General features: G+C 40.4%; 2 protein-coding genes across 2 annotated transcripts; one reads left to right on the top strand and one right to left on the bottom strand.

Annotated features, from left to right (window-relative positions):
• Positions 1-3: 3 nt before the first annotated feature.
• On the top strand, positions 4-8,187 carry ipp (intracisternal A particle-promoted polypeptide). The gene is made up of 10 exons (XM_084731520.1): positions 4-113; positions 2,141-2,574; positions 2,672-2,883; positions 3,623-3,842; positions 4,560-4,715; positions 4,841-5,008; positions 5,105-5,242; positions 6,031-6,153; positions 6,563-6,783; positions 6,881-8,187. Exons 2-10 carry the CDS (start codon positions 2,232-2,234, stop codon positions 7,103-7,105), a joined length of 1,806 nt encoding a protein of 601 aa, XP_084587646.1. The 5' UTR covers positions 4-113; positions 2,141-2,231; the 3' UTR covers positions 7,106-8,187.
• A 1,922-nt stretch (positions 8,188-10,109) lies between these two features.
• On the bottom strand, positions 10,110-12,023 carry LOC146317313 (transmembrane protein 69-like). The gene is made up of 3 exons (XM_084732380.1): positions 11,866-12,023; positions 11,622-11,667; positions 10,110-10,873 (listed from the first exon to the last, which is right to left on the bottom strand). The coding sequence occupies exons 2-3, from the start codon at positions 11,658-11,660 to the stop codon at positions 10,166-10,168; spliced, it is 747 nt and encodes a 248-aa protein (XP_084588506.1). The 5' UTR covers positions 11,661-11,667; positions 11,866-12,023; the 3' UTR covers positions 10,110-10,165.
• Positions 12,024-12,204: the final 181 nt, after the last annotated feature.

The following is a 12,204-nucleotide window of genomic DNA, read 5'->3' as shown; positions in this document are numbered from 1 at the left end:
TTGGTCGTGACTGGAGAACCATCTGCCAGACCAGAGCAGTCGATCCAGGAAAAAAGGATTGACAGTCTGCAGAGCGACGGAAGTTGCCTGCATCCTCATCAGTAAACTTATGGGTAAGTAGCTGCTAAAAACAACCTAATTTTTGACATTTCTCTTCCATAGGAGTCCGTAATTCTCCTTGAGCACATAAAGGTCGATCGGTTAAGGTTTTTGATTTCAGTTGAGTATTTTATTGATATATGTGATGGTTGAATCCCGCCTGGCGAGCTGTGTCTGTTGGCTAGCATGTCTGGCTAACGGCGACTGCAGGTGTTTTTATAGCTGATATGGCAACAGAAGCACGGACACTAACTTACATAAGAGTGCATCGGTATTGTGCATTAATAATAATAATAATGTACGATAATTACTTTATTGTGTAGCATCTTTCATACAAGAAATGCAGCCCACAGAGAAATTACAATCACCCAGTCATTCACATAAAAGACAGATAGAATGAACATCAAAATAAGGTTAGAATGCCATAACCAGTAGAAAATAAGATGATGAATGAAACTCACTAGTAAAAAAAAGTTTAAGTATGAGAATAGAATAGATAGAATGCTTATTCACTCGGATAAAACCCACTTGGTAATACAAGTAAAAGCAAGATTGAAAATAGAATGCATAAAAAAACGCTGAATAATAAAACCTTTCCTCACATCAAAATATGGCTCTAATCCCCATCATGCTTAGTTTATAGTTTGTTAAATTTGCTATTTTATGTTACAAGATGTAAATGTTTATTTTTGATGTGAACATGGTCATTTTTGTGCTGGTTTATATCTTAAAGGGCCGATCATCCAAAAATGAAAATTCAGTCACTATTTATTCACCCTCATGCTGATTGAGGACCGGGGTTGTGTTGCTGCTGGAGTTTTCAAATGTAAAAAAAAAACAACTGGGAAAAAAACATAAAATGCCTCTATGCTGCTCGTCTGGTGAAATCCAAGTCTCCTAAAGCCCCAACATGCTGTTTGCACACCGTCAGAACACACACACCCAGTTCAGACTGTGTGCACATGAACGTGGCTCCAAGTTAAAGATCTACAGTGAAGATTCAGGCTAAAAACATGGTGTAAATAACATTTTTTTCAGTCGACTTGGCATGTTGGCGCTTTAGGAGACTTATCTTTACATTGGAAAACTGGTCACCATTCACTGGCACTGTTTGTTGCATGCTGCTTGCAACAATATGTTGTTTTATTTCATTCTCCACAACCATCTGGCGACCCCCAGAAATGATCTTGTCTTTTTCAGGTCCCGACTCACAAGAACCGCTGAAAGAGAGTAGGGCCGAACAGTTCTGAAGAAATTTTGATTACAATTATTTTGACTGATACGCAGGATTAGAGAAAAGGATAATTTTTACATCATTGTTCTCATTTTAATTGAAAAAGACATTAAATTATTAAGGTGTGTTATTTTTTAGGGACCTGTACTAAATAAATATGTTTTTTGAAGTCGTAGAGAATGATGTGTTGGTCAGGACACCTGTGCAGCACCACAGTATTTAATTTAAAATGGTATTTTTAACAAATACTGTGCATTGTGTGATTTAAAACTTGCTATAGACCATATTGTGATTTTGATAAAATTTTGTTGAATTGTTCAGCCTTTAAAGAGACTAAATAGAATACATAAAATCATGGAAAATACTACATTTTAAAGGAAGTGCCACAGTGCATAAGTGCAAAGCAAAATGCAAAAGAGAGTCCCAGCCTGTATCTGGAGAGTCACAGCTAGTTAAAGGCTAAAGTGAAAAGATAAGTCGTGTCGGTCTAGTGTGTTCCATAGCTTTGGGGCATTATTGACAAAGGCTGCGGTGCATCCTAGCTTTGGGCCAATGCCATACATCCATAGATGGACGATACCATTGTCGAAACATTACTTTTCTGTGGGCTGATGTTAGTGTGTTTCCAAAAACAACAATATCATCATCCGCTGTGATGTTTCACTTCCCTCATGCATCCCTTAGTTTCTTTTAGCTTTTTATGGGAATCTCCAGTCAACCATCAGCAGACAATCTTGGTCCTAAACCATTAAGGGCTTTGCATGTAAGGAGGTGGACCTTAAAATCTATTCTTAACGTCTCTTTCAGGCCTCTTTTAGACTCTGAGGCCTGAGACTCACCAGAGAAGAGGGTTTGGGGACACTGGCCTCCATGTTAAGACAGACCTGTCCCCGCTGCCATGTTCTCCACCTCTGTGTCAACATCCACTTGTTGCGGTGGTGATGCTGCAGCAGCTGCCATGGCAACCCAGGCGTCTGAGCAGGCTCTGCTGGCCTCAGACCGCTACGCCAGGCTCATCCTGGCCCAGATGAACAAGATGCGGCTCCGCACGGACTTCTGCGACGTGGGGCTAAAGGTTGGCGGCCGGGTCTTCAAGGTCCACCGGCTGGTGCTTGCTGCCAGCAGCCCGTACTTCTCCGCTCTGTTCTCCGGGGGGATGAGGGAGGCGGACAAAGAGGAGGTGCAGATCCTGGGAGTGGAGACCGAAGTCTTCGAGGTTCTGTTGGACTTCATATACACAGGTCTGCATCCATCCTGATATTCCCATCATCGTGTTCTTTAAAATCTGTAACATTTTGTACCATTTTCTGATGGAGGTGTCGACCCTTATCCCATCAGGCGTGATCAGTGTGACCGTGGAGAACGTTCAGGAGCTGATGGTGGCGGCAGACATGCTGCAGCTGAACGAGGTGGTCTCTATCTGCGGAGAGTTTCTCAAGGGCCACATGGACCCGTCGAACTGTGTGGGCATCTTTCAGTTCCTGGAGCAGATCGCCTGCATGGACATGCTGGAGTTCACTGAGAACTACATCCATGTTCACTTTCTGGAGGTATGATTAAGGAAACAGCAAATAAGAGAAAGTGCACATCAGTCAGCGTGTTATTCTCAGACGTGTTCTTTCCTTCTTTAGAGGCTTTTCTTCATCAAAGGTCATACAGAGTAGATATGTTGGGTTTAAGTTTGCTTCTACATGCACTTCAGAAGCTTCAGTAGAACTGGCACCAAGCAGAGCCTGCAGTGTTCGTTAGTGATGTAAGGACCCTTTCTTTTTTATTAGTTTCCTTTGGTATAAAAAAAGAAGAGGTACTGCATGTCACTTCATCTCTCTGCCAATACTGGTGTTGGTGTCAGACTGTTCCTGGCAAATTAAAGCTGCAGGTGGCAATTCTGAGAAAGACAGCTGACGGTTGAGATTCTCTTTTCCAGGTTGTCAATACTTCTTGTAAGTTCTGGGAATGAGACACAACAATCTACTCTCTTACCAACCTGAGACTGGTCAAAGTCTCACATCGTGGGTTTAGATTTTTTAAGAGGTGGTGCAGAGGTCTAGTTTTTCTCTTGGACCATTATAGAACTTCACACCAAAAATAACCTGCCTGCCCCAGCTTTAAAGCTAGCTGTACATGAAATCTGCCCTTATTCAAAACAAGGCCTGTCAAACACCATCAGTATTTTATCAGAGTGTTACTGTTCTTTTTTCCATTTCTGTTGCTAAAAACACTTCAGCTCACGCTGTCATTTTCAAGCTCGATGCTCACAGACAGCCTCTATCAACTGCCTCCCTTTAGGTGTGCGTCACCGATGAGTTCAGGGGCCTGTCGAAGGATCAGCTGGTGAGGCTGCTGAGAAGCGAAGAGCTGAGGATTGAAGACGAGTATCAGGTATTCACTGCAGCCATGGACTGGGTTCTCCAAGATGTGGCCAAGAGGAAAAAACATGTAGTGGAGGTGCTGGAACCAGTCCGCTTCCCTCTGCTTTCCCCACAGAGACTGTTCAAGTACATAGAGGGTAAGTTAAACATCAAACTTAGTTCTCCCCTTTTATGTTTTACATAATTAAACTGGGCTGCACCAACAGAGACTAATTAAATCTAAGATAGGTTCTAATCCTTTTGTTTGGGGTCCCCAGCTAGAACTGTTACCTCCGTGACCCAATTTCGGATAAGCTTTTGAAGATGGATGGATTAATAATTTCTACATTTGAGCGCTATTGGGATCCAGTATGTATAAAAGAGCCAGCTAGTTCAAAAAAGTTAACAAAATGTTACATTGTTTGCTAGCAAGCTAAAATATTGGCTAGCATAGTTAGCCTACTCATGATGGCTCAGCAGAGAATCATTTTTGCTCAATCCAAGTCAAAGAAGCAGCCATTTTAGAAGTTCAACCTCCTCAAGTGTAAGTTTTAAGTTAATACTAGATCACTGTTTAAACTGGAGTTTAAAGTTTTGGTGCAAGAGAATCAACTTTAATCTACAGTTTGAGTAGAAGCTAAACTGACGTTTAAAAAGTGGTTTAAATTTAATCTCTCTTAATTTTAAGCCAGTTTAAAAATTGTAAGAAACATGAATCAAAGTTAGACCATGATTTAATCAAGTAAAAAATAATCCTTGGTGCAGCCGGGCTTAATGATTTATATTCTCAGTGTCGCTGTTAAACTGATCAGCTGCTACAGCGTAAACAACATCTTGAATGTTTTCTTTTTTTGCCATTTTGTCGTTGAATAAAGGTATAACAGACTTCAGCCTGCGGGTGGCACTGCAGACTCTGCTGAAGGAATACACTGAAGTCACAAAATCTCCCAAAGAAAATAAGATGTACAGTCAGCTGCAGCCGTCTAAGATGAGACCCAGAAGAAAAGCCAGGAAATATCTCTACGCCATAGGTTCTGTTTCAAATCTCTTTCTCCAGCACAGAAAACAAAAAACTATGGTGAATAAAAACTTCAGATTTTCAATTAAGAAATGTCAGATATGGCTTTTAATGTTGGACCTTGTTTGCTCCTGGCAGGAGGCTACACTCGGCTGCAGGGCGGCCGCTGGAGCGACAGCCGGGCGTTGAGCTGCGTGGAGCGCTTCGACACCTTTAACCAGTACTGGACCACCGTGTCGTCCCTGCATCAGGCCCGCAGCGGGCTCGGGGTCGCAGTGCTGGAGGGGATGATCTACGTGGTGGGAGGTGAGACAACTGAGGTCATCCAAAAAAAAAAAAAAAAAAAAAGGCCAATCATCTTGAGTCTGACGAGGATTTTTTTCTTTTGTTTTTTTTCACCAGGGGAGAAAGACTCAATGATTTTCGACTGCACTGAGAGATACGACCCGGTGACCAAGCAGTGGGCCGCCGTGGCGTCTCTGAACTTTCCTCGCTGTGGAGTTGGCGTGTGCCCCTGCCACGGGGCTCTGTATGCACTTGGTAAATGCCGCAGTGACACGAGCATCATGTGGTGCCAAAACACAAACTGTAGGCGATCCACGGATTTCACTTTTGAAAATCAGATTACTCTTTATGGTTGATACAACTCAGTCTGTGAAAACAGTTGCATAATGTCTACTACCAATTTATAGCAGAAGGAAGTGTGCAGTTAGGTAAGGTTTAATAAATGATACTATTGAATTGCGTTATGGGAAATGTAGTATCCAGTGTATATGCTATTAAAAGTCAGGATATCTCAGCTTCTGCTGCTCTAATTTTGACCTTTTGTTTTTCTTGTTTGTAACCAAAATTTGCGGAAGTGCAATACTAAATTGCTGGAGTGTGTCTTAAAGCACAAAAGCAATGGGCCTCATGCATGAAACGCTCGTACTAACAGATTTGAGCTTAAATTGTGCATGCAAACAGTTTAAAAACTTTCGTGGCATTCGTCAGTACTTTTGTACTTCCCATTTGCTTGCATTTTGTGCTATTAAATATTAATATTGATTAATAAAAGGTTTATGTACTTTAAAAAACTATCATACACTGAACATGTTGACTTTGTGAGAAAGCTGAATCTGAAATTAACTAAACCGTTTTACGTAATCCAAAATGCACACACAACTAGACATGTCATGTTAAGATGCAAAACAAAACAACAAAGCAAGTTAACAAATTCAACCAAATTATTTTGTGAAGTAAGTAAGTGCAACCTTATTGATAATTCATAACCAGATTCCTTGGGGGAAGAAAAACATTTTTCTGATGATTGCATTGTGTTTCTTTAGGTGGCTGGATCGGCTCTGAGATCGGGAAGACGATGGAACGATACGACCCCGAGGAGAACAAGTGGGAGGTCATCGGCAGCATGGCGGTTCCTCGTTACTACTTTGGCTGCTGTGAGCTGCAAGGTGTGTTCCTCACGGTTTCTTAAACAATAAATATGCAAGTGAAACTTTAGTGTTAAGTGTAGTTAAAGGGACAGTTCACCCAAAAAATTCAGTCATTTTCTACTCACCCTCGTGCCGATTGAGGGTGGCATTTATTTTGTTCGTCCGCAAAACACTGCTGGAGTTTCACAGGAAAACAGTGTTGCAGAATCTCCCAAACAATGGAGAGACAGTACAACAGGTCAATAACTTCAAATATCTTGGACTTATTATGGACAATAAACTTAAATAAAGTTTTGATCATCACATCACTTCTATCAATAAACGATCCCAGCAGAGACTCCATGTTATCCATGAGCTCAGAGCTCAGACTGTTGCCTCCCCACCTCTTGTTGTTACTCTTGAAATCAATGCTGTCGTTTGTTTCCAGGGTTTATTTACGTGATTGGAGGAATCAGTGACGAAGGAATGGAGCTGCGCTCGGCTGAGGTGTATGACCCCATCTCCCGCAGATGGAGCGCCCTGCCCGTCATGGTCACACGTCGAGCCTATGTGGGCGTCGCTTGCCTCAATAACTGTATTTACGCGGTGGGCGGCTGGAATGAGGCACTGGGAGCACTGGAGACGGTGGAGAAGTACTGTCCAGAGGAGGTAAACTAAAAATCCTTCAGTGATGAATTTAATCTTCAGTGAGTTTTCAGTAAAATCTGTCCTAACACTACCCTCACTTGTGCGTGTCTGTCTACAGGAGAAATGGATGGAGGTGGCCCCGATGTCGACAGCTCGTGCAGGCGTGTCGGTGTCAGCCGTTAACGGGCTGCTGTACGCCGTCGGGGGGAGGGCCGCCAGCAGAGACTTCTCTGCCCCGGTGACGGTGGACTCGGTGGAAATCTACGACCCCCACCTGGACACCTGGACTGAAGTCGGCAACATGATCACCAGCCGCTGCGACGGCGGGCTGGCTGTGCTCTGATCGGCAGGAAATATTCAAACCGTGAGCGTCCATATCAGCACCTGAACCACATGAAACTTGAGAAAAGCTGCACCTTAAGAGACACAAAAGCGTGTCTCGATCTCAAATAGGCTTTCACATTATCATGTATGTTATTTATACAAGAATTAGACATGTTTTCTTTTTTTATTTCTTGAGAATGTTTGACATCTATTGAACAAAAGATTATGACAGTAGATCTAAAACTGGAAAACTGCCAAAACTACTTCCGCTTACACTGTTACACGACTCGTCTGCGTCTCTATTTTCAATTCACTGAAGAAATCTACAAGACTATCAGAGTGAGAACACTCGTTTTCTTTTATTGTGTATCTGCAGAGAGAGCGATCCTTGTGATGAGGATATTTTTTCATAATGGAGGACTTCTATTTTGGATGGACCTTAAAGTGTTTTTTTCTCAAGTGTGAAAAAATCCTGTGAGGACAATGAACTCTGCTCTCGGACTAGATGTGAAAACAGTTTATTAGTTTGTTTTCTCTTTATTTTTCCTCAAAGAAACGTTTGAGGTGAGTGCATTGCTGCTTGGAGGATTTATCAACCACTTGAGCCTATTTAATGATGGGACCAAAGTTCCATGGTAAGCAATTTCTGTAAAGATAAAGATAAACTTGAACAGCACACCACTGTTGTCAAACCAGTGCAGTTATCGTTCAGCAATTTTCACTGGATCCTTTTTGTACATATGATACTGTAAATAATAGTGCCTCTTAGTCAATATTTACACTTACATCCAAGAAAGTGAAGAGTGTTCTATCATTTCACCCTTCAGTGGTACCTGAAATCACTACAACTTACATTTCAGTAACTAAAAGTCAATGCACATGTTTAGGAATGTGTTTACCTTCTTCATGGTAAATGATCATGTTTCCTCTCTGGATGTTGGAGCTCGTCTCACCTGTAAGCTGAGCGGAGCGTTTGCACACTAACAGTATTTCCTATCATGTACTGTTATCCCTTCACAAACAAATGAATATGAATTATTGCACAACAATAACTATCTTTTATTGGTTGCTTTTCAGACCTAATAAACTTCGTAAGAGTTTTGTGTGTGCCGGGTTTGAAATTCACCTACATTCACCTATTTTTTTTTAAATGAGTGCAATGATTTGCAAATTCTTTGTGGTTGAGAACAGTAAAAGGCAAGATACTGAACATTCAAGATGAAAAAACCTTGTTTTTGTAAATATACACAAGCCAGAAAGTTTGCACAGGGTCATATTTACCTCTGTGTTAATCACCTTTTCTTTTAACAAGACTCAGTAAGTGTTTCTGAGGATGCTATTGTTGAAGTTTTGAAATTCTCATTCTTGCCTCTCATCTGTGGTGCTGTTAATCCTTCTAGATCCAAGATTCTCAAACCGTGGTACGTGTACCACTGGTGGCACACGAGCTCCCTCTGGTGGTATGTGGAAGAATGTCAAATATGTTTTTAATAAAATTAATTTATTTATAAATATAAAATACTACAAAAAACTAATGAAAATACATATTAGATCACTGAAATTCAATTTAAAATAAGTTTTGTCTTTCCTGTATTTTTGTTTGTGTCAGCTTAATTACTGATAGTTACAAGCTAAACTGGGATGTGAAGATAATAAGCAGAGCTAAAATGATGTCTGCTTCAGAAACACTGCAATCGTGGCAGAAACTATTACGATCAGAGGCAGAATATTTTGAGCGAGAACTGCGTAAAAGAGTAAGGTGGTACTTGAGGAGCTTTGAAATGTAAAAAGTTTGAGAAATACTGATCTAAATTGTTTTGGTGTGAGCTGCTGAGTTTCGTAGATGATGGCAGCAGAAATGTCTGCCTTCTCTCTGGTATAACTGAACGAGATGGGCCTCAGCTCGTGGTGCTGAAAGCGCCAAAAATAGTTTTGAAAAGCTCAACAGCCATGTCATCTTCCAGACCCAGTTAGAAGATAATCCACAGACCTTGTTGTGATCAGTTTCATGTAGGAACTACTTTCTTTCTGTTGTAAAAATAAAGCAGTTCCTACATGAAACCTGAGTGCAGGTTTCAGTAAAGAAAACAATTTAGATGGATAAATAGCACTACAGGCCAGGAGAAAAATATGTACTTTTGATTAAGTTAATAACAAAACAATACTGTTTAATTCATGTTTGACAGACGGGGAACGCAGCTTACAACCTCCTACAAACCACTGGCCATGTGTTCCTTCAGCTGTGGTTTTGAATTGTATTTGTCTGGAGTTAAACAACAGTTGAAGGGTATGCAAATCGTCCTGACGTTTATCCAGTGTCTCACGTTTGCACCTGTAAAATCACCATATTCAAACAGATTATGTTTGGGTACTTTTCACAGCAAAGAATGAGATTCTACAAATGTTTTCCGAGAAACATTAAATTCATTCCAACACCTGTTTTGTTCTACATTTGATATTTTAATCTAGACCCTCACAAGTTAGACATTTGTGCCCATTTTTAATACTCAACTTGTGGCTTGTGGGCCAAATCTGGCCTCCAGTAGGGTGCCGGGTGGCCCTCTGAACATTTTCTAAATCACCATGAAAATAAAGAGTTTGACGTTTGTGTGACGACTTTTCAAGCTGTGCAGAGGACAGTGGGATAAGACAGTGAGCTCTGCAGGAGACAACAGGAGCAAAAGTTAGACAGAAATGAGAGTAATTCTGTCCCTGCTAGGATCATTTCAGTGATTGCATGATGGATGCAGTTTCAACGATGTTTATTGTTGTACAAACCCTTTCAAATGTTACCGAAGCATTTACAATGAAAATATTGTTGCAGTTATTAAATGCAGTAAATTATCTGATTTATCTCTCCATCATTATACCAAGTTAATTTAGTTAAGAATGTAAGCTATTAAGTCAGTTAATTTGTAAATAAAGAATATAAAAGAAAGGTGAGTTATGGGACTTTTAATGTCTAGTCATTTTATCTGATGATGAAGAACGTTGAACAAATCACACTGTCAGCAGATCTGCACTTCATTTTACAGTTTTATTAGTCCATGTGGATCACTGTCCAAACTGTCCTTTTAAATCAGTTCTGAATCTCTTTGATCTTCTTCTCAGAGCAGAACTTTTTAATTGTCAGGGTAGCCACCAGTGAAAAGGTGGCGACCAAAGTGAGAACAGTCCGCATGGCTTTGAACCAGGCGGGGTACCCAGGCAAGAGGGTCAGGTCATAGTGCAGAGAGAGACCCAGTCCCATGATAACGACCAGGGCTCCCTCAGCAATATTGTCCCTGCAGAGCAGCGCCAGCCAGGCCAGAAGTGACGGCACCACACTGTTGCCCAAGTTCATCCAGTCAGGCTGAGCAGGACTCCCAGCAGGGATGGCGAACCCCCAGCGGGCACCTCCAAGGAAGGAGACTATAGAGGCTCCATAGACCACTTGAGCATATGCCAGTTCAGGGTAGAAGGACTGTGTGGCGGCCATCAGGAGAGGGGCAGACAGGAAAGGGATGAGCCCACTGAAACCGAGGTACAGAGCTGGTTTGGGCGCCTGGCTGAGGGCCCTCAAACTGAAACCCTCTTTGCTGTCAGCTCTCTCTGAGGTGCCCTGTGAATCCCCGTGGCAGAGACGTGAGGCAGGCCAGCTCACGGGCCTGATGCTCAACAGCCTGTTGTTGGGAGTGAGTCTGGGTGGCATTAAAACCAAGGAGGCTTGAGAGTGAAACAGCAGCTGAGCTTTTGTTGCGTAGCCTGGTGTTCTGGTTATCTGCTGAAGACATCTCCACACCGGAGCCTGAAAACATAATAATCACAGAAATGCATAAACATCATGATTTCTCATTAATGTGTAATGATGGCACATACAAACAGAAAGGTAAAAACAAATAGAGACATGTGAAGACATGTAAAAAAGCAAACAGAAATGCATAAAGAAATGTCAAAAGCAAATACAAACGTAAATAAGTTTGGGGAAATAAATGCAGGGAAAATTCAAGGGGTAAAACAATACAGAAATAAAACATAAATACTTATATTTAAAAAGAAATACATTAATAAAAACAAATTAATTAAAAAAAGAATATTTTAAATGGGAAAGTAAATAAATAGGGCAATTAAAACAAAGGTAAATAAATACAGAAGCAAATTAAAACAGAAATATCAATTTATTTCATATTTTATGAATACATTATTTTTAATATTATCTTTGTTGCATTTATTAACATATTTATTCAAATAATTTAAGAAAACATAAAAAAAATATATACATTTAAAAATGAATAAATTAAATGGGAACGTAAATAATTACAATTAAAACAATGGTAATTAAATAAATGAGCACATTAAGCCAGAAATATCGACTTAATTGCTATTTTATGAATGCATTTATGATTGTTTTTAATATTATTTTGATGCATTTAGTGACATATTATTTAGTTTATTACTGTATTTATTTTTTAATTCAGCTGTTACAGTCGTCCATATACAGTACAGTAGTAAGTAAATAATATTGGTCCACAAGTCATATTTTCTTTTTGTCTTACCCCAGAAATAATGCGCCTTCCAGATGCAAATCCAATCATTTTCAATCTGAAAAAGACACGACATTAATCAATATTAAAACACTCCCCATAACGAAGCCACTCTGGAGTTTTATCTATGATATAACCACCCAGGCTAACATGTAGCTAACAGCTAGCATCCCACCTCCGACAGCCAACCTTGTTCAACCTGACGCAACACTGAGCTATCGAGCTGTAACAAATGTAACAGTAACTTAAACGTTACCCTTTAATTGTTTGTCATTCAGTGGTTTGCCACGGCGACTGCAGGCACAATTACATATAATTAAAAATTACAAAACATTAACTCGCTAAACTTAAGGTCGTTTACGGGCTGCCATTCTATCGGTGCTCGATTAAATGCCTGTCTGCTGATCTTCCCAAGATGAATGATGAGACTGATTCTGACATCGACTGGTTTGGCTGTCTGTGACGGGGGAGGTATTAAGTTGTATTCAAGACAGCAACGTGCTAATAAACATAAAATTCTATGAATAATGTGAAATGATTTGATTTGATTAATTTATTTATTAATTGTAAACATTTTCAAATAAAATATATTAAA

Source organism: Lutjanus erythropterus, chromosome 12 (assembly GCF_056507025.1).
Source record: "Lutjanus erythropterus isolate fLutEry1 chromosome 12, fLutEry1.hap2, whole genome shotgun sequence".
Classification (NCBI taxonomy): domain Eukaryota; kingdom Metazoa; phylum Chordata; class Actinopteri; order Lutjaniformes; family Lutjanidae; genus Lutjanus; species Lutjanus erythropterus.
Note: the sequence above shows the minus strand (reverse complement) of the source record. Positions and strands in the feature narration are given on the sequence as shown.

Bases quoted from the DNA above. Each gene is read 5' to 3' on its own strand.
- ipp (XM_084731520.1), top strand. From the start codon at position 2,232: ATGTTCTCCACCTCTGTGTCAACATCCACTTGTTGCGGTGGTGATGCT. The intron at 3,843-4,559 runs GTAAGTTAAACA...CGTTGAATAAAG, and splicing joins ACTGTTCAAGTACATAGAGG to GTATAACAGACTTCAGCCTG. The intron at 5,009-5,104 runs GTGAGACAACTG...TTTTTTCACCAG, and splicing joins GATGATCTACGTGGTGGGAG to GGGAGAAAGACTCAATGATT.
- LOC146317313 (XM_084732380.1), bottom strand. From the start codon at position 11,660: ATGATTGGATTTGCATCTGGAAGGCGCATTATTTCTGGG. The intron at 10,874-11,621 runs GTAAGACAAAAA...TTATGTTTTCAG, and splicing joins GAAGGCGCATTATTTCTGGG to GCTCCGGTGTGGAGATGTCT.